Source organism: Peromyscus maniculatus, chromosome 3 (genome assembly GCF_049852395.1).
Source record: "Peromyscus maniculatus bairdii isolate BWxNUB_F1_BW_parent chromosome 3, HU_Pman_BW_mat_3.1, whole genome shotgun sequence".
Taxonomy (NCBI): domain Eukaryota; kingdom Metazoa; phylum Chordata; class Mammalia; order Rodentia; family Cricetidae; genus Peromyscus; species Peromyscus maniculatus.
The window spans coordinates 137,963,944-137,985,956 of NC_134854.1; the positions used below are offsets into that span (position 1 = coordinate 137,963,944).

General features: G+C 48.4%; 1 protein-coding gene across 2 annotated transcripts in view; it reads right to left on the bottom strand.

Moving 5' to 3' along the window:
* Tmem40 (transmembrane protein 40) overlaps positions 1–22,013 on the bottom strand; it is a 29,322-nt gene that overhangs the window by 6,642 nt on the left and 667 nt on the right. Inside the window, exons 2-5 of one of the 2 annotated variants that reach the window (XM_042273875.2) lie at positions 6,445–6,525; positions 5,689–5,814; positions 2,817–2,891; positions 361–414 (exon numbers count right to left, since the gene is read on the bottom strand). In XM_042273875.2, coding sequence (XP_042129809.1) covers positions 361–414; positions 2,817–2,891; positions 5,689–5,814; positions 6,445–6,525 — 336 coding nt within the window. The remainder of the gene's footprint in view (positions 1–360; positions 415–2,816; positions 2,892–5,688; positions 5,815–6,444; positions 6,526–22,013) is intronic. The other variant, XM_042273876.2, reaches the window with a different exon arrangement.

The following is a 22,013-nucleotide window of genomic DNA, read 5'->3' on the forward strand; positions in this document are numbered from 1 at the left end:
GGGCTCTTGGAATCAGTTCATCAATGGGGCTGGGGGATCTGAGCCGTTCTTAAACAGAGCAGGGTCCCAAGAGAGTGAGTCGCACTCATTGCGCTGATGGCAAACTGGCACCCAGATCTGTTGGGTGACCAGTCAACCATGCCGAAAGTTGGGGTTCCAATCAGCAGAGAGGACTGACCGTCCTTGAACCATTGTAGAGGTGTGTAGAGGGCACCCCAGTCCCTCCTGAATGGCTGTGGCCTCACTGGCTCATCTGTCTGCCTGGGAGTCTTCAGATCATGAGATTCCACCCCTTGTTACACCCACTGGGCCCTCAGCCCTCATGATTCTCTTCTTCAAAGCCAGGGGACAAGCAGTTACCTCCACAGAGCTGAAGATCGTCTTTCAGCACCTCCAGTTCCCCGTGGTCAGCACCTGGGTGGAGACAAACCTTGGTCAACTCGCCCAGTGTCTGAGGACCACCTCCATCTCCCTACATCTGAAGTCTCCAAAAGTCACAGTTATTTACCCTCAGTGCCCCAGAGGTTACTATGTTCTGTTACTGATATGAAACTGCAGGTCTGGTAGGACCTGACACTCAGTCAAGAATAGTTACCTCGGGCGGGAGAGATGGCTCAGAGGTTAAGAACACTGGCTGCTCTTGCAGAGGACCCAGGTTCAGTTCCCAGTCCCCACATGGCAGCTCACAATTGCCTGTAATTCCAGTTTCAGGCGATCTCCTCTTCTGGCCTTTGTGGGCATAGGCATGTACATGGCACATATACATATAGGCAGGCAAAACACTCACATACACAAATAAATTATCCTTCAAATTTTTATATAATAAGAATACTCGGCCGGGCGGTGGTGGCGCACGCCTTTAATCCCAGCACTCGGGAGGCAGAGCCAGGCGGATCTCTGTGAGTTCGAGGCCAGCCTGGGCTACCAAGTGAGCTCCAGGAAAGGCGCAAAGCTACGCAGAGAAACCCTGTCTCGAAAAAAAAAAAAAAAAAAAAAAAGAATACTCGTCATTTATTGAGCTCTAAGGTGTGCCAATGGTGGGCTAAGTAATTTATATTGACTATTTCCTATTGGTTCTCATCGAAAGAGTTCAGAGAAGGCACCAAGGCACACGAGCAGGAGTGGCAGCTGAGGCTCAAAGGTTTGATTACAGCTCAGGGAATGGCTTAGTGGGAGAGCTCATGTGCTGATCCCCTAGCACGTGTGAGACACGGATCTGATCCCAGCACAGGGATGTGGGGTGGTGAGAGAAAAACAGAAAGTGAAATGATTCTACCAAACACACACAGTGAGGGGTGACCCCACAGGTCTCTCCTAAACCCGGAATTCCTGCTTTGGGGTTGTTGTTTTCAATTTGCTGTTGCTTCGTTTATCGTCACCATCATTACTGGTGCTAACGATTGAACTCAGGGCTCCGGCATGCTAAGCACAGACTTCGCAGTGAGCTACATACCCAGACCCCCAGCTAGTTGTATCTCTAGAGGTAGGACTATGCTCAACTCTTAGTATCGTAAGTAGCATTTATCAAATACTTTGTGTACCAGGCTCTGTGATAGACATTCGTTCATTAATACCCATTCTTTCCCTGATGTTCTTTTCTTTTCACAACATTTATTTATTTATTTATTCATTCATTCATATACTTAGGCAAAAGTGATTCCCCAGGACTAGAAAGATGGCTCAGGGGTTAAGATCACTGGCTGCTCTTGCAGGGGACCCAGGTTCGGCTCCCAATCCCCACCCACAGCAGAACAATCTTCCAGGGGATCAGACACCCTCTTCTGGCCTCTGTGGGCACCATGCATATGGTACACATACATACGTGCAGGCAAAACACTCATACACATAAATGATACATTTTCCAAAAGGGGGCATATTGAGGTTGTAGCTCAATGTAGCTCAGTGGAAGAACACTTGCATGAACCCTGGGTGCCACCCTGGTATTGCAAAAATAAATGAATAAAAATATGCCTCACAACTTCACTATCATAATTACTATTAATATCTTAATATTTTCCTGTTTTGTAAACTATTCTTTTTTAATATTTATTTATTTATTTATTTGCATGGGGGCATGGAGCTCACACCGCAGTGCGCATGCGGAGGTCGAAGGACCACTTTTGGAAGTTGGTTCTCTCCGATGTGGGTCCCAGGCATGCAGCTCAGCTTATCAAGCTTAGTGGCAGGTGCCTTTAACCTGCTGAGCCATCTCATCAGCCCCCTTCTTCCTGTTTTGTGTAAGATTTTTTTTTTTTTTTTACAAATATGTTTGAGTTCTCTGACTTGCCACCTATCATGCCAAAGCTAGAGAAGTGCTCATCAAAAACAAACAAAGCACCGGGTGGTGGTGGCTCATGCCTTTAATCCCAGCAGTCGGGAGACAGAGCCAGGCGGGTCTCTGTGAGTTCCAGGCCAGCCTGGTCTATGGAGTGAGTTCCAGGACAGGCACCAAAACTACACAGAGAAACCCTGTCTTGAAAATCAAAACAAAAACAAAAACAAAGCAGGGTGTGGTGGCACACGCCTTCCCCAGCACTCCAGAGGCAGAAGCAGAGGATCTGTGTGAGTTTGAGGTCAGCCTGGTCTACATAGTGAGTTCTAGGACAGCCAAGACCACACAGTGAAAACCTGCCTATCACCAAGACAGAGCCCAGCTTCCTGCTTCTCTCTGGCTGTCGTAGCTGTTGTCGGATGGTAAGTAGGCTACTTCCCACTCATCCAGGTATGAACAGCGTCGTGAGGAACCTCCTGGACCAGCCCACTGAGCTCTGCTATGAGCCAAGAAGCAAAGGAAAGGTGGGGAGCCTGCTACCTACCAGGAGAGCCGTCCCTTCGTGGCTTCCTTCGGTGTTCCCTGGGGCCTCTGGAATGATGGTCCTCATCGCTGCTGTCTGTGAGAAGCAAATACAAGCTGTAGGGCCTCGGGCTGGAAGGAGCCAGGACCACAGTCTCGGAGGAAGGGACTTTGCCTGGCTGCAGGTTAGCACAGTGGCTCCTAACATTTTGTGTCACTGTCCTCTTCGTATTGTCTGGCTGAGCCCGACTTCTGCTGCTGCCTGGGGAGGCTTTCCTGAAGAGACAACCAAGTTCTATAATACGCCCTCTTATGGAGAGTCCACCAAGCACGATGCTGTATCATCTCTGTCCTCGTGATGTCGCAGGACTCTGGGTGTCCGCTGCTGTGTGTCTACTGGCCTGGAACTCGTTCCCACTTGTCTCCTTGATTGTGAAGTTAAACTGAAGTCACACGTCCTATAGGAACCCTATTCATGCTGCTCAGACCCTCACCTTATCCTCCTCACCGGGGGTTTCTATGCACCAACTGTCTTGTGCCTGAGTCAGTCACCATGAGGACGGGATGATGCCTGTCTCTCCACCCACCTGAGCTCCTGAAGGTCACAGCCTGCCTCTTCCGTTGCCTCAGGCTGCCTAGCCTGGAGCAGGACCCTGAAGGGACGGACAGCATGGCTGAGTTGTGTACACCTTAGACTAGTCAATGGTCTAAGAATTCAGAGCCAGGAGCTCTGGGCTACAGGGCTTTCTCCCAGGACTACCCAGATGGCCCCAGATGAGTTCCCTCAGTGTGCGTAGGGGACTTCCTGATCCATTGTGGATTCACTAAAACTCCAGGACGTCAATTAGCTGTGCTTCCAAGTCACTGTTCATGTCATTTTAACTGACACAGATATCTGGTTATACGGTTGTCCCTTGGTACCCATGGGAGAAGGTTCTAAGACTTGCCACACACATCAAAATCGACAGACACGCCAGTCCCTTATTTGACTGTCTAGTCCCTTATAGACAGTCTAGTATTTGCATAGAAACTGTACGTGTCCTTTTGTATTATTTTTCTTAACTTAAAAAATATTTGCGTGTGGTCGGGGAAGCATACACCACAGCGCATGTGTGGAAGTTCAGAGTACAACTTTCAGGAGTTGCTTTCCTCCTTGGGTCATGTGCGTCCTGGGGATTGAACTCAGGTTCGCTGTCAGCGTGGCAGCGAGCACCTTCACCCACTGGGCCATCCTGCCCACCCCTCTCTATTATCTAAACCACCTCTAGATTACTTGTAATACCTACTACAGTGTAAATGCTACATCATTCATACTTGGTGGTGTTTAGTAATGTGACAATAAAGCAGCCATCTGGGTTCAGTAGAGACACAGTTTGTCTGTTTTTCACTCCTTGGTGAGCTGGCTCTGAGCATGCAGAGTCCATGGATGTAGAGGGCTGGCTACAAATCAAAATAACAGATGTGTGTTTATCTTAATGAATAAGATGTTGAGTGACTTTATTCCCACCCCACCCCCTTTTACTTTTGAGACGGGGTCTCATTATGTAGTCCTGCTGATCTGGAACTCACTATGTAGAGCAGAATGGCCTTAGATTTGTGGCAATCTTCCTGCCTCTGTCTCCTGAGTACCGGGATCCCAGGCATGTGCCATCATGTCCAACTATTTCTTTCTTTTCTAGAGTTTTTTTTTCTTTCAACAAGAAAGAAAAAAGGATCTTCATTGCAAAATATCAAACAATATGGAAAAATATAAATAAAACCTACTCCAGATTCTATCAGCCAGGTACAATGTCCATCAAGTGACTGACAACTGTTTTAGTTTTGCCTATGATTTAGTCATAACATACATTTGGGGTTTAGAGGGTGTGTTTATTTTCTGTTTGCTTGGAGCAGTTTCTCTGTGTGACCCAGGCTAGCCTGTAACTGCCTGCCCATCTTTCTGCCTCTGCCTCCAAAGCTCTGGAATTAAAGACATGTGCTCTTATCCTTGGCTTTATTTAGTAGTTATTCATTCATGTAGCCCAGACTAGCTAAGGATCACCATGCACTTTTAATCCTCCTGCCTCTAATTCCCTGGTAGTAGGATTATAGATATGTGTCACCATACCAGTTTTCCAGTTTTGTGCTGTGCTGGGGAAGGAACCTGGGGCTTTGTGCTAAACAAGTACCCAACCATGCAGGGCCGCACCCTCAGCCTAAGCCTAGGAATTGTAAGCTCAAGCCCAGGATGTAAAATAAATCACAGTGCTGAAGCTCCAACTGAGCAGACAGAGAACCCACTCCCACACACTCCCCAGGCCCAGAAAGACCTTCAAGTTTGCTACTGAGCTTTCTTAAAGCAGGTCACATAGCATCCCTGTGCTTCACCTGTAAAAAACGAGACTAACAGTAAGTAGTACTATATCTTGGTTAATGGGGTCCTGTGAGAATTGGCTGAGTTCTTACCTGTAAAGTACTTGGAAGAGTATCTGGAAGTAAGTACTCAATAAATGATAGCTCCAATATTGTTATAAATTCAGCCCTATATGTTTTCTTTTTTTTTTTTTTTTTTTTTTTTTTTGAGACAGGGTTTCTCTGTGTAGCTTTGCGCCTTTCCTGGGACTCACTTGGTAGCCCAGGCTGGCCTCGAACTCACAGAGATCCGCCTGGCTCTGCCTCCTGAGTGCTGGGATTAATGGCGTGTGCCACCACCGCCCAGCTCCCCTATATGTTTTCTAAATGTATTTCTGTGTGTGTGTGTGTGTGTGTGTGTGTGTGTGTGTGTGTGTGTCTGTCTGTCTGTCTGTCTGTCTGTGTGTCTGTGTGTCGCTGGGGATGGAACCCATGGTTCTGTATATATGAGACAAGCACTGTACCATCAAGTCACACCCCAGTCCTAAGAATGCTTGCTATACCTGAGGAGGAGGAGGAAGATGATGAGGAGGAAGAAGAAGAAGAGGAAGATGAGGAGGAGGAAGACTTCTTTCTCTCATATCGTTCCTGGGGCTTCCCATCTTGCTTGTGGAACTCTGTCTCTTGGTCTGGATGCACACAGGCAAGGTGGTGAGCGCTTCCTGCCCCCTGCCCCATCCCCAGCAACAGTACAGCCTCTCCATGGAGCACTCATCAAGCCATCAGGGAGAACTACTCCCCTGAATATCCAAGCCCAATGGAAAGTTTCCAAGATCAAGGTTCTCAGATCCCTAGGTAGGGGTGGGGGTGTCAAAGACAGCCCAAGGCAAACATTCCTCTGCATACAGACCCTAGAAAAGGGTCTTCTAAGCCCCCTTCACCCCTTGTCCCCAATACCCCACCTAGAGACCTCCAGACTCAGTACTGGCTCAGGGTTCTCTTAAGTCACACAGAGGGCAGCCTGTGATCAAGCCCTAAACCTTCCCTTTCTCCAAGGGCAGATGCATGAGACCCTTCCCACCTTCTAGAGACGCTCCCCACTCCCAAAACAAGCTGCCCAGAAACTTCTCAAAATCTGGGGAGCAACTGAGGACCTGCTCAGCTAGGAAGTGTGGGAACAGGCTGGAAGGAGCACATGAATGGAAAATCACTGCTTTGCTACAGCTTTGATGTGGCCATCAAATGACCTGAGCATTGTCTTTGATGGTCCCACACTTCCCCAGAGGCTGTGCTCAGAGGGTCTGAGAAAGCAAACTTACAGTCTAGGTTTTCTGTTTCTCTGTGGATTCCATTGTTGTCTTGAGACTGGGAAGAAGATCCTGAAGCCTCCATCACTTTTCCTAGAGGAAGAACAGCAAGTTGGTACCTTCACTTTAGTTAATAGTCTTCATATGCCAAGAGCTTGGCAAATTATGAAGAAGGACAGGGAGGAAAACACACAACATTTAAAGTTATAAGGAATTTTGTTTTAGGCAGGGTCTGTCTATGTAGCTCTGGCTGGCCTGGAACTTGCTGTGGAGACCAGGATGGCCTTGAACTCATTGAGATCTGCCTGCCTCTGCCTCCCGAGTGCAAGGACTGAAGGCGTGCGCCACCACTCCCAGCACCATTTTTATTTTTAAAACATATTTGTAGACCGGGTAGTGGTGGTGCCACCTTTAATCCCAGCACTTGGGAGGCAGAGACAGGCGGATCTCTGTGAGTTCAGAGCCAGCCTGGTCTACAGAGCAAGATCCAGGACAGGCATCAGAACTACACAGAGAAACCCTGTCTCAAAAAAAAAAAAAAAAAAAAGCCAAACAAACAAACAAAAACCCAAAACCAAAACCAAACCAAAACAAAAAAAACAACCTATATTTGTTTGTGGTTTGTTTAGCATGTTTCCTTCAAGTTCACAGCACGTATGGAGGCCAGAGGACAGCTTCCAGAATCAGCTCTCTCCCTCTATCATTTCGCTCCCAAGGATTCCACTCTGGTCATCAGGCTTGGCAGCAAGCATCCTTACCCACTAAGTCATCTCACCAGCTCCAGGAATACAATTTAGAGAAAATAGTGGGCCAGGGATACACAGAGATACATTGTCTCAAATAAGCAAAACAAACAAACAAATAAATATGAATTAGGAAAATTTGAATATTGATCATCTTTTGATAATATTGAAGTCTTTTAGGGGCTGGAGACGGCTCAGTGTGTAAAACACTTGCTTCATTAACCTGATAGCCTGAGCCGAGATCCCTAGAATCCATGGAAAAGCGATCCCAATCTTCAATCCTAGTGTGCCTCTATGGCAGGGGGGTGGGAGGCGACAGGAGAATTGCTGGATTGCAGACCAGCTATCTTAGCAGAGAAGTGAACAGCAGAGACATCCTGTCTCAAACAAGACAGAAAGCAAGGGTCAATAGGTAAGGCTGTCCTCTGGCCTCCCATTCCACATGTGTGCCTGTGAATACACATGGGAACTTTCATAGTGGTAAATGCCCGTAGTTCCCACGTTCTGGGAAACTAAGGGCAGGAGCATTGTCTGAGGTTAGGTGTTTGGTGTTAGACTATGAAACAATAAGACTCACAAAAGCAACAGTAACAACAAAACCCCTTTTAAGGTGTGATATTTATGTTAGTATTAGGGTTTTGCTTTATTTTGTTTTTTAAAGATCAGGTCTCACTGTGTAGCCCTGGCCAGTCTGGAACTCACAATGTAGACCAGGTTGACCTACAACTCACAGGGGTCTGCCTGCCTTTGTCTTCTGAATGCTGGGATTCAAGGTGTGTGCCACCTACCTAGCAGTTTTTTGATGCTGTTCATTTTTTTTTTTTCTTTTGGTTTTTCGAGACAGGGTTTCTCTGTGTAGCTTTGCACCTTTCTTGGAGCTCACTTGGTAGCCCAGGCTGGCCTCGAACTCACAGAGATCCGCCTGTCTCTGCCTCCCGAGTGCTGGGATTAAAGGCGTGCACCACCACCGCCCGGCAATGCTGTTCATTTTTAATGTTTATTACTTCTGTGAGTACATGTGGGTCCGTGTGAGTAGAGGTCAGAGAACAGCTTTCAGGGACTGATTCACTTTTCCACTGTGTGGATCCTGGGAATTGAACTCAGGTCTTCAGGCTTGGCCTCGGGTGTTTTACCCTCAGAGGCATCTCACCAGGCCCTGTTTCTTTATTTTTTCATTTGTTATGTAGTCCAGGCTAGCCTCCAACTGATGGCAAGTCTCCTGCTTCAGCCTTCTGAACCTTCTTACATCTCTCCTTTTTTATTTTACATCTATTTATGTAAAGATAGAAAAACAACAGGAGTTGGAGAGATGGGTCAGCAGTCATGAGCACTTGTTAGAGCTGGGCATGATGGTACCCAGCAGTCGGGAGGCAGAGGCCAGGGGATCTTTGAGTTTGAGGCTGGCCTGGTCTACGTAGGGTGTTCTAGGCCAGCCACAGCTACATAGTTTGTCTCAAACAAACAAAGTAACAACAACAAGAGTACTTGTTGCTCCTGCAGAGGAGCTGGGTTCCATTCCCAGTACCCACATGGCTCACAACGGTCCATAACTCCAGTTCCATAGGATCCTACTCCCTCTTCTGGCCTTGGAGAGGCACTGCAGGCACATGATGTACAGATATACACGGACGCAAAACACCAATATACACACACAATAAATAATTTAAAAACAAAAACACATGCCCCCTTGCATCCGTATTATGTCAATCATGTTACAAAGGGCACGTGTCCATGATTCCCCCTGCAATGCTGGCAGACCAGTCAGGTAGGAATGGGAACAGGCCTCGCCTGTGAATTTTCAGACAATAAAAGATCTTTTAAAAGATGGTCTCATTTGAACCTTACAATAATCCTGCAAGGTCAGCTGTTGTGGGATATTTGATCTCACTGTGAAACTCGGACACTGTGTTAAAAAAATTGACCTTGGATCAGGGGGTGGAGCCAACGACAAGAATTTTAGCCATAGAGAGTATGGAGGACCTGGGAAGACAGATATCCAATATCTGACTCCCGAGTCTTTGTCGGTAAATAGAACAACAGAAATAAAAACAACAGTCAGCTCTGCTGTGCGTCTATTCAGGTGTTAGCACACAGAGTCGAGGGTCTCTCACAGGCTGCGACTCCAGAGCTCCAATTGTGACCAGGGACACAAACTTACTCATGGGCCACCATGGAGGCAGGTCGAAATATTTATGGGTGGAGCTGGTAAAGACCAAGCCAAGAGTTGAGAACTAAGTCCCTTTGGGACGGTATGCTCTGCTTTACTGAGCTTCTGAGAAGTCACTAGAGGTCACTAGAGGTGTGTCTAAATCCAAATGGCTAGCAGAGCAGATTTATTTGGAGGGGGGTGTTTGGGGGTGTGGGAGGGGAAAGAGGGAGAGATACATGTGGCTGGGTCCAACCTCCTGATTTTAGACAATCAGGAAACTACCAGCCGGAGACTACATTTCCCACAATCCCTTGAAGTTGGGTGTAGCCATGTGTTCCCTTGTTAGTGGACAGGAACAGATGCAGTGGCCTGCTGGGAAATGCTTAGTGGTTGTGGGTGAGGGAGGAAATGCAAACTAATCTGTTTTGCATTTGCACACACACACACACACACACACACACACACACACACCTGTTACATAAATATTACTGACGTGAAAGCCAGTGACTTCCACACGCCTATACGTCATGCTTCAGGTAGGGCTCCTCAGAGGGTCTGACATCCTCACAAGATTGTGAACCTAGACAAGGTGGGGACTCAGGCTGATTTATGTCCCTGACTCTCATTCCCTACTTGGATAGGGGGAGGCACAGAGCAAAAGATGATGCTGGTAACGAGGAGGAGGAGGAGGAGGAGGATGACAACGACGACGACTGTGACAATGATGAAACAACTCTCGGGGCTCACTACCTGCTGGGCAATGTTCTAACAGCAGCCACTACCCTCTCACTGTGATTGTACCCATTTTATAGCTAAGAATGCCAAGGCATAGAGAAGCTGAGGAGCCTGCCAGGCACCCATAGCTTGGAAGGGGCTGAACAAGGGCTGCTGTGCTGCCCAGGTGGGGAGACTACTGGAGCACAGCTGGCACCCTCTGCCCAAGCCTGTCCTTAGCATCAGGAAGGAAGCCATTAACAGTCACTAGCAGCATTATGAAATTCTGCTGCCCTGGCTTAGATTTAGCCAATCCAGACACCAGAGGGAGTGTTCCCTAGGGAATAGCCCAGGGAACTTCGAGGGCATGTTTTTGGTTTTTTTTTTTTTTTTCAGGAGGAGGTCTTGCTATATAACCCAAGCTAGTCTTATACTTCTGAGCTCAAGCCATCCTCCCTTCTGAGTAGCAGGGACTACAGGGGCACATACCAAAGCCAGCTTTCTTGGGCAGTATGGCACTGACCCATCAGAAGAGGCAAATGGACACATCTTAGAGGCAAGGCCTGAGGTGGCCCTTTCTCTTTTAGTATCTTTGCCCCAACTACAAGAAAGCGTACACAGCTTTAAAAAATGTCACCGTCAAGGTTTTATCTGCAGGACACTGCCCAACACCTAGGGACATGAGCTCACCAAGAAGCATGCAGGACCACACAGAGTTTGCCAGGAGGAGCCTCTCAGGTTCAGAAGTCATGGCCTGGGCAGGACTGTAGCTCAGCGGTAGAGTGAGCAAGGCCCTGGGTTCCTTGCCAGCACCACAGAAACCAAACCGTATAACACATGATTTCCTTTGAGTTGAAATGGACTTTGGGGAGCTGAGAAAAACAGAGGTGAAGAGAGAAAGGAGGACTGGGCAGGGTGGCGCACACCTTAGTCCAACACGCAGGAGGCAGAAGCGGGTAGATCTGTGTGAGTTTGAAGCCAGCCTGCTCTACATAGTGAGTTCCAGGCCAGCCAGGGATACATAGTGAGACCCTGTCTCAAAAAATGGTAAAGAAGGAGGAGGAAGGAAAGAAGAGAGGGGAGGGAGGGAGGGAGATCAAGAGAAAAAGCAGGACAGGGACTGTGGCTCCGTTGGTAGTGTTCACTTAGCATGCACAAGACCCTGGCTTCACCTCCAGAAGCACATAGAATGGTTATGGTGGCCCACACCTGTAATCCTAGCCCTGGGGAGATGGAGGCAGGAAATTGCAGAATTTAAGGTCACCTTTGGCTACACAGAGAGAGCTGAAGGCCATCCTGGGTTACATGAGACTCTGTCTCAAGCAAACAGCAATAGCAACAACAGAAACAGAGCGAGCCTGGCCCTGGTTTGTTTCGTCCCCTGTGGGAGGCACAGCGGCCTTGTGCTCACAGATAAACACAGATGCCCTGCAGTGTGCCACCTGTCCTTGTGAGTCTTCACCCACAAGGCTTCATTATGCAGGTGCGACTGGCCGTGGTGACCTTCAGTCGCTCCTCCAGTCCCTGGGTGAATGTCCCAGTCCTCCAGTCTTACCTTGTCTTTCTGGGACCAGAGCTCATCTGGAGCTCCCTCCACCTCCAAAGCCCAGCCTGGTGTACCCCCAATACTCACGAGGCTGCACAGGCACAGGGGCCATGGAGACATTAGGGATTTTAGGAAGTGCAGGACAGGGATGGAGGAAAATCAAATCGACTTTACAAGACCACACCCCCAGAACCTGGTTCCGCCCCTTGAGCATTTTTGATGGCTGCTGTAAGAGACATCCACAATCACAGCGGCTCAAAACAAAAGACATTTAGTAGTTAACACAGTGGTGGAAGGTCATCGTGGCCTTCTCTTTATTTCAGTGCCGGGGATTGAACCAGGCCCTCAGCACCCACTGAGACTGCACCCTCAAGCCTATTTTCACTTTCTTTCTTTTTCTTTTTCTTTTTCTTTTCTTCTTTTTTTCTTTGGTATTTTTTTCGAGACAGGGTTTCTTTATGTAGTTTTGGTGCCTGTCCTGGATCTCACTCAGACCAGGCTGGTCTCGAACTCAGAGAGATCCACCTGGCTCTGTCTCCCGAGTGCTGGGATTAAAGGCACCACCACTGCCTGGCTTACTTATATATTTATGTACAGAGGAGGGAGGGAGAGAAACAGTCAGATGTAAGACGGATATTCTTGGGCTAAAACCTAGATGTAGACAAGGCTACATTCCTCTCTGGAGGCTGTCCTGAAGACTTTTTTCTCTTCATTTACTGAGACCTGATCTTAAGCTGGCCAGACTGGCCTTGAACTTGCTATGTAGCCAGGGCTGACCTTTGTACTCCTGATCCTCCTGCCTCGACAGCCCAAGCACTAAGATTACAAGCATGCACCACCATACCCACCTTCCCTTTTTTTCTATCATCCAGAGTAATGTCTGCCACCCCACCCCCATCCTCATGCCCCACCCCCATCCTCATGCCCCACCCCCGTCCTCATGCTCCACCCCTGCTCTAGGGTCCCCAAAGCAGCCTTTGTCTTCAAGATGTACAGTGTCAGCTCAAGTCTTCCCATAGCCTTGCTCTGACCTCCACCTGCTGCCCCCTGTTGCCCACCTTTAAGGAACCTTGTGGGCACACCAGGCGCAGGCTGGAGTATAGTGGCTATTCTCAGGTATGATCCCATAACTGATCACCATATTTATGTCAAACCGTGCAAAAATCCAATCGGCATATCACACTACAGCCTAGAACTCCCGGATTCAGCTTCCTGAGTAGCTGGGATGAAAGGAATGCACCACCACACCTGGCCCAGGTGCAGTTGTGAATTCCCGTGGCCATCAACCTAATTTACAGTTTCTGGCATTCGAATTCGAACACTACGGAGGACCTACTTGATCTGGTTTTTTATTTGTTTGTTTGTTGTGTTTTTTAAAAAAAATATCTTAAACTGTGTTTATGTGGGTATGTACACTTGAGCACAGTCCCCATGGAGACCAGAGGGATCAGATCCCCCTAGAACTGGCTGTTGGGAGGCACAGGAACTCAGGTCCTCTACTTAACTACTGAGCCATCTTTTCAGTCCCAAGGACCTATTCATCTGTAACTCAGTGCCTAGCCCAGCAGCTCAGCAACTACTTGGCTTCCTTCTTCCCAAACCAGCTATTGTGTGTGTGTGTGTGTGTGTGTGTGTGTGTGTGTGTGTGTGTGTGTGTGTGTGTATACAGATGTGCTTGCCTGTGCATGCATGTGTAGATGCAGAGGTTGACATCAGATCTGCCTGTATTGCCTTTTTTGTTTTTGTTTTTGTTTTTGGAGACTGAGCTTTCCTGAACCTGGCACTCCCCAGTTTGACCATATTGTCTAGCCATCAGGTCCCCAGGGTCCCTCGGCCTCCACTCTCCCAGCACTGGCACATGCCACCATGCCTAGCTTTTTATGTGAGTGCTGGGGATCTGAACTCAGATCCTGCCTGTGTAGTAAGCACGGTGCCTGCTGAGTCACCTCCCACCCACCAGGTTTCCTCTCTGAGCCCATGGTACTCCTGGAACCCCAAGTTCCAAGGTCAGCAAAGTCAAGAGTATTTCCTTCCTCACTAGCCAGCCAAAACCTGAGAAGGCCCCAGAAGGTCTGGTTCACTGCACCTTCCCATGAGGCCCGAGAAGGGGATCGAACTTCAGAACTGTTCATTGCTGAGTTCTTATTCTTGTCTCTACTGCCAGACTGTGTCTCAATTTCCCCAACTGTACAATGGGATGCTAATCTCTGTTATTCAGAACACTATGGGAATTAAATTATAAAGTCTAAAATAAGCCAGGCATGGCAGTGTGTTCCTTTAATCCCATCAGAAGGCAGAGGCAGGCGGATCTCTTGAGTAGGAGGCCAGCCTGGTCTACAAAGTGAGTTCCAGGACAGCCAGGGCTACACAGAGAAACCCTGTCTCAAAAAAATAAAACAAACCAAAGCCTAAAATATTGCACATAAAACATAAGCTCCCCTCTCTTCTAGATATACAGTGTCTCCCAGATGTAACTAATGATCTGGTTTCCTGGGAGCATGGTGGCCGTGAATTCCTGAGACTCTGTGGAGGTTTTAAGTCGGGGATCCAACATCAGGAGCAAGATGAGAATGTGGTGGTGATCTAATTGTTCTCCACCTGTAGCTGGACTATGGCCCGCCGCCAGAACCGCTCCCATATGGTTGGCCTGCTTCCAGCCTCCCCTCCCCAACCACTGCTGGATTGCTTTGGACCAGTTTCCCCATCTCTGTGGGGCCCTTCCAGAGCTGACAGTCTAGTACAGAGCACTCCCGTCTAGATAAAGCCTTCAAGGTTAACCTGTCTAATTTCAAAGAACCTTGGGGCTCGGGCATGATAGGATCTGTCAGAGAAACTAGAACAGCATTTAACATCTTGTGAGGACAGCAGGGAGCTTTTTTTTTTCTGAATTGTGAGGCTTGTGTAATATGAATATTAAAGACTCTGAGGCTTGTAGGAAAGAATACTCCTGACTCTCTCTTAGACTGTGCAAGAGCCCAGTTCTTGTCCCCAGAATGCAGTCCAGTGCTTTCCACACAGCCTTGAGGACCTCAGGGTTGGAATCTCCCCCTGGAATCCAGGCCTGGAGGCTGTCACTGCCCACTGTGGCCAGTGCCTGCCTTTCGGACACATCAGTCAGAACTGCTGGGGTTTGAGCTGAATCAAACATAACCCATGTGACCCCAGGACACAGACCACAGAGGCCTTCTTACCAGCAGCAGGATGTGAGGTGTGACCGACCAGTACAAGTACCTGCCTCAGAGCAGGGCTGCAAGAGCTGCAGAGGGAGCTGCAGAGGGAGCAGCCCAAGAGCCTGGCCCTGGAGTATCCTGAGGCTGCCACCATGTCCCCTGAGCCAGTGGACATGTCACTTGCCTCCTCTGCATCTCTCTCCTCCTTTGGAGCTCACGGTGGCTGCCGGCAGGAGAGTGCACAGGTTCTCATACCTTTCGTCTTATTCTTCATTCACAGACAGGGTCCGGATTAGGCCATTCTAGCGTGGGGGAGGGGGACATTCAAAGTCTGTGTCCCTGCTTCACTCCCGCTTTGCCATTTCACTTTTGTAAGCCTGTTTCCCCCTGGGGGAGATGGTTGGTGCCATTATGCCGCAAGGGCTTCTATGAGGGTCGAGCTGAGAAAGTCACTGAGCTCCTGTGAGCAGGAACCATGTGTCTCCCACACATAGTAGGTGCTTCGTCAAAAGCAGTTCTGAGAGCTGAGGAGATGGTTCAGTCAGCAAAGTGCTCAGCTCGCAAGCAAAAGGACCTGAGTTCAATGCCCAGAATCCACACAAAGAGCCAGGCCTATGGTGCATACGTGTAATCTTGATGCTAGAGACGCAGAGACAGGCAGATCCAGGGGCCTTGACGACCAGCCAGCCTCACATAATCTTTAAGCCCCAGGACTAGTGAAAAATCCTGTCTCAGACAGCAAGGTGGGTAGCTGGAGATGTGGCTCGGTGGTTAAGAAAACTGGCTATTCTTCCAGAGGACCTGAGATGGAATTCGGAGTTGACAGCTCACAACCTCCTGAAACTCCAGTCCCGGGGATCCAATGCCCACTTCTGGCCTTTGCAGTCACCAGGCACTCTCATGCAGGCAGAGCAACCCACACACATAATAAAACAACAACAAGAATTTCAAAGAACAAACAAGGTGGATGGGTCCCAAGGAATAAGACCTAAGCTTGTCCTCTGGTCGCCACATGCACACGAGCTGATGTGCGCATGTGCAAACACACACACACACACACACACACACACACACACACACACACACACACACACACAGAACTGAAAGAAACAAGCTTAAGCTGGTGAGGTGGCCCAGTGGGCAAAGGCAACTGCTATAAAGATGGACAACTTGAGCTGCATCCTCGGGACTGGCTCCCACAAGTTAACTTCCACACACACACGCCTCGGAACACACGCTCGTGTGCACACAAATAAGTTAATAAATGTAATTAAAATGCTTTTTTTGTTGTTGTTGTTTGTTTTAAAGAGCAGGCCTGCAACATTCCTCAGCTTCCCAGTAGGAGGGGCCTAGTGGGCAGAAGCCGGGTGACTGGGAGGCATGTCCTTGAAGGGGACCATGGAAGCCTGGTTCTCTGGCTCACTCTTCCTTATGCTCCTCCCATGCTGTACCTCTGGACCCCAGGCCCACGGCAAGTTGATCACGGGCTGAACTTCAGCCAATTCCTTCCCTCACTCCACACCACCCACACCCTTTTCCGTTGTTTCTTCAGGCTGCCTTCAATCCTTTTATATATCTGAAAATGACCTTGAACTTCTGATCACCCTGCTCCCGCCTCTCCAGCACCAGGGATCATAGGCATGGGCCACCATGCGTGGTTTTTCCAGTGCTGGAGACCAAACCGGGATCCTCATGTACGCTAAGCAAGTACTCTCCCAATTGAGCTGCATCCTAGTCTGTTTTTGTTATTATTTTTTTTCTTGAGATGAGGTCTTTCTGTGTAGCCCAGGCTGGCCACCTTCTGCCTCAATCTCCTGAGTGTTGGGATTATAAGCATGTACCTCTTGCTTGGCCAACCTTCCCTGTGCTAAATCGATTATCTGAGGTATATTGTTATGGTGATGGAAAGGGGACTACTGGCACAGAGCTGCTCGGAGGGAAAGAAGGAAGACATCGCAGTTTCTACTTCATCTACTGTTTTGTCCCAATGCAGGCCAGGGTAATGGTGGGGCACCAACCCACACTGTGCAGCCAGCGTCCCCAATGGACCTGTGGCCAGGACAGAACTGAGGCTGCTGCCAGGGACTGGGAACTGCAGAGGATCTGAGATTGACACCTGGGCTGAGCTGAGACGATGAAAGGGATTGTCGAGGGTGACACTCCTGATGGAAAAGGAATGGCGGGCCAGTTGGAAGACTGCTCAATAGAGCTGAGGTGGGTTTACCTTTTGTTGTCTGTTTTATTTCATTTTCTAAGGAAGAAAGAGTTTCTCTCAGCTCGTGGTTTGACATCATCACCATGGGAAGGAGCCTGAGGCAGCTGGTCACATTGTTAGGAAGAATGGAGAGATATACTGGGTGCTCAGCTTGAATTTTCTTTTTTATTTGATCTAGGACCACAGCCCATAAGGCTGGACTGCCCACATTCAGGGTGGGTCTTCTCTCCTCAGCTAAACCTTCCTGGAAACATCCTCAGAGGTGTGTTTCCATGGTGAGTCTAAATCCTGTCACGTTAACAATCCAGATTAAGCAACTCTTCTGAGACATGGTCTCTGCATGTATCCCAGGCTGGCCTCCAGTTTACAACCTTCCTAACTCAGCCTTCCAGGCGCTGGAATTACAGGTGTACACTACTATACCTGACTTAGATCTCAGATGTTTGTTTGAGAAAGGAGTTCATGTAGCTGTCCGGCCTTGAACTCCTGAAGATGTGAGCTTTGGTTTTTTTCGAGACAGGGTTTCTCTGTGTAGGTTTGGCACCTTTCCTGGAACTCCCTCTGTAGCCAGGCTGGCCTCAAACTCACAGAGATCCACCTGCCTCTGCCTCCCCAGTGCTGTGATTAAAGGCGTGCGCCACCATCGCCCAGCTGATCTGAGCTTTTTAAAAGAGAACTTGAAAGGTAAGCATCTAGCGTGCTGTGCAACACAGTAGTTGACCGATCACCATGGCCTAAAGTGGCAGTATAGGCCACCAAGTAGGCACAGAGCCAAGCTAGCACAGCCACAGGTCATATGAATAGAAGCAGAGTCCAAGTGAGGAAGAGGACCCCCGTCTCCCCATCCTTCATCCTTGGGCTCATGCTCTGCACAGAACACGATCTGGAGAGACCGACAAAACCCACAGGATGTGGGATCCCAAGACTCCATCTAATAGCTGTGCTGGAGGAACAGGGACTCAGTCTAGAGGGGAACACTATCTGAACAAGCCCAGGCTGCTGCCCAGGGTCAGTGCAGGGCCACTCCCATTTGGGCTGTGAAACCATTCTGCTCAGTACATGAAGTCATTTTTCTCAAAACAACTGCTTTAGGGTGGCCCAGAGCACAGCCAAGTGTGGAATCCAATTTGTGAGCAGTAGTGGTTAGTAACTATGTTCTCAGCCCAGAACCTATTAGCCCCTGGGACAAACATCTCCAGAACAGAAACAAAGTTTGTTTGTCTTTTTCTACTAATTTTTTTTTTTTTGAGGCAGGGTCTCATTGTGTATCCCTGGCTGTCCTGTAACTCCCTATGTAGAGCATGCTGGCTGTAAACTTAGAGAGATACACTTGACTCCTGGGGTACTGGGATTAAAGGTTTGTTCTGTGACACAGGATCCTTTTTCTACTGCACTTTAAATAAAAAAAGCAGCTAATAGCACATAGTACAATCCTGATGTGCACCCGTAGCCTGTGCCAGGCAGAGCACAAGTGTCCCTGTGCAGTGTCCCCAAGGCCAGTGAGGAGCCCCACAATGCAGGCTGAGGTACAAGCAGCATGCAGGAGCCCCACTGGGTAGATGTGAGACTCGGACTATACAGCTATCCCTGAATCAGCCCAAGAGTGAACGAGTGCCTTCGGAGTCCCCGGAAAGAAACCGCGGATGGAGATAGAGCTAATTGCGGAAGTACAAGAGAGAACAGGAAAAGTTCAGCCAGCCCAGCCGCTGCACTCCCAAGTCCTCTGCTAGCCTTGTTATCACAGAGGACATGCAACTGTCACCTGAGCAAAATTGATTATTGGATCACTAGCAAGAAAGGCACTTAAAAAAAAAAAGTGGCTATCACCCCGTCTCGGCGGCCATCTTCACTCCCTGTGGCTATCAGGCCTCAGGACACGAGTACACAGTGCCTAACATGTAGACCCGGATGCTTACCGACTTACAGTGGGGTTGGGTCCTGACGACACACTGTGAGTCGGAGGTAAGTTGAAAATGCATTGCTGTACCTAACCAAAGCGGGTCAGCGCAGCCGTACAGTACACTGAGCGCTGGGTTCTCATCCAGTGGCTGATGATCTGGAGATGGCTGCTCCATGTTCAGAACTGGATTAGCGTTTGCTCTGGATGTCTCTTTGCTGGTTCGTGTTGTTGCTGGTGTGTGTGTGTGTGTGTGTGTGTGTGTGTGTGTGTGTGTGTGTGTGTTGCAATAAAATGACATCTAGCCCAGTTTAAAAGTGGGCAGAGGATATGAACAGATGTTTCTCATACACATCCGATAGATCTCTACATCATTATTCATTAGGCAAACACAATTCAAAACCGCAATGGGATTCCACTTCACTCCCACTGGCACGGTTAAAATGAGACAGGAAGTCCCAGGTGTTGGCAAGGATGAGAAGACACTAGAGAGCGCCCTCATGGGTTGTGGTGACAAGGTAAGAATGTGTAGCCAGCCCTGGGGAACAGTCTGACAGTCCCTCAAAATGCTAATCATAGTTACCAGCTGATGCAAGATTCCACTCCTAGGTATAGGGTTGGCAAGAAGACCCAGTAGGTTAAAGTGCTTGCCACCAAGCCCGACAACCTCAGTTCAATCCCCGGACCTAACAGTAGGAGAGAACAAACTCCAGCGAGGTGTACTTCAACTTCTACACATGCGCTGTGATGACATGTGCACTTGTACACAAACACACGATGTACCCACCCACCCACTAAATAAGTAAGTATAATTTAAAAAGAAAATTTTAAAAGAAGTGAAAACCCATATTTATACAGAGACCAGCACATGAATGCTTGTGGCTGCATCATTCGAAATAGCTGAGAAGTGGTAACAACCCAAATCTCCATCAACTGGTAAATGGATACACAAAACAAGGCATAAACAGAACTATCCAGCCATGTGGGGGAAGGAAGGGTGATCTGGAACTGGGTGGGTGAGCATCCAAGTAAAAAGGGACCACATACTCCATGCATATGAACTACCCAGGCACGGGCCAGCAAGATGACTTAGCAGGTAAAGGTGCTTGACACCAAACCTGACAACCTGAGTTCCATTTCCCATGGCTCACATTGTGGAAGGAAAGATCTGACCCCCAAAACTGTCCTCTGATCTCCACATTTGCGTGTGCACACATGCGCACACATGTACCCCATACATAGCCACAAATAAATAAACAACACATTTTTACAGTCTGAAATGCTACATCCATTGGGTCAAGCCAATTAGTTCTCATGGAGGAAGTGCCCACTGTGAAAAGTGCCCCAGATAGCTCTATCTGAGAAGTGTTTTAAATGTGATCGTCAAGGTCGTAGAACTCAATGAGAGATGAGAAACCTCTGCACCAAACCTTGTAGAGAGGGAAAGACTGCCAAGTGTGGCACATGCCTTTAATCCCAACACTTGGGAGGCAGAAGCAGGCGGATCTTTGTGAACTTTAAGTCAGCCTGATGTACAGAGGAAGTTCCAGGACAACCAGGGCTGTTACACAAAGAAACCCTGTTTTGGGAAGGTGGGGGGAGAGAGATACAGATATAGATATAGATATAGATATAGATATAGATATAGATATAGAGATAGAGATAGAGATAGAGATAGAGATAGAGATAGAGATAGAGATAGAGATAGAGATAGAGATAGAGATAGATAGATAGATAGATAGATAGATAGATAGATAGATAGATAGATAGATAGATAAATAGTAGATAGATAGAGATATTATGGTAAGTAAATTCCATCTATCAATAAAGTAGTTTTGTTGACAGGGGCAGGTGAGACAGGGTCTCATGTAGCCCAGGCTGGCTTTGAATTTATTATGTAGCTGAGGGTGACTGAACTCCTGATTCTCCTGACATCACCTCTCAAGTACTGGGATTACAGGTATATGTTGTCATGCTTCGTTCAACAAAGCTGTTTCAGAGAGAGAAAGAGACAGAGACAAAGAAAGAGAGCGGGAACAGTCATGGCTGAGAAAGCAGCTTTAGGAGAACTTCAGAGTCCAGGTGACCTAGTGTTGCAGAGGGCCACATCACCCTGAGTTCTAGTCCTATGCCTTACAGATCTGCTTGTTTGACCCTAAACAGGACCCCCCCCCGACACACACACACACACACACACACACACACACACACACACACACACACAGGTTATTTTCCACCATGCCTCCCCTAGCACATGCTCCCAAGCTCTAGGTAGGGCCCTGGATTCCCTGGGGCAGTTTTGAACAGAACAAAAGAAAATAATAAGCACTCTTGGATAACCTCTCTGGCCCCTTAAAAGGCCTGTTGGAGGGGCTGGAGAGATGGCTCAGAGGTTAAGAGCACTGGCTGCTCTTCCAGAGGTCCTGAGTTCAATTCTCAGTACCCACATGGTGGCTCATAGCCATCTGTAATGAGATCTGGTGCCCTCTTCTGTATATATAATAAAATAAATAAATCTTAAAAAAAAAAAAAAAGAGGCCTATTAGAGGTTTGAAGACCAGGATGCTCTGGGCAGAGACCACAGGGTAAGGATGGCTACCATGGGGAGAAATGACCCCAAGAAGGCTGGGTAGGGCTTCCTGGGGTCTGCCAGCACCCTCTCCCCAGGGGACTATCCCACTTGATGAAAGGCTCTGCCTGGGAGCGGGGCCTGCCTCCTTCCCCTTCCCCTTCCTCTGTTTCAGCGTTTTCACACACAGGTGCCTTTCAGCATAGGTTCTCCCATGTTTCCTAACCTGGCTGGGTCTCCTGGCTGACAGGGGGGTTGGAGAGGACTTCCTCTTCCAGGAGGGAGGGTGGTGGCTTTACCTGAGCTAAGCTAGAGGCAGAGACCTTTGCATCCCTAAGCTGTGGGGTTCCACCACAGCAGAGTGAGAAAAGCCTATAGATACTTAGCTAAAGCCTTCATTTCCAAATGGGGAAACTGAGGGTCAGGGAGAGCAAGGGTTTTCTTTTTTTTTTTTTTTTTTTTTTTTTTTTTTGAGTCAGGGTTTCTCTGTGTAGCTTTGCGCCTTTCCTGGAACTCACTTGGTAGCCCAGGCTGGCCTCGAACTCACAGAGATCCGCCTGGCTCTGCCTCCCGAGTGC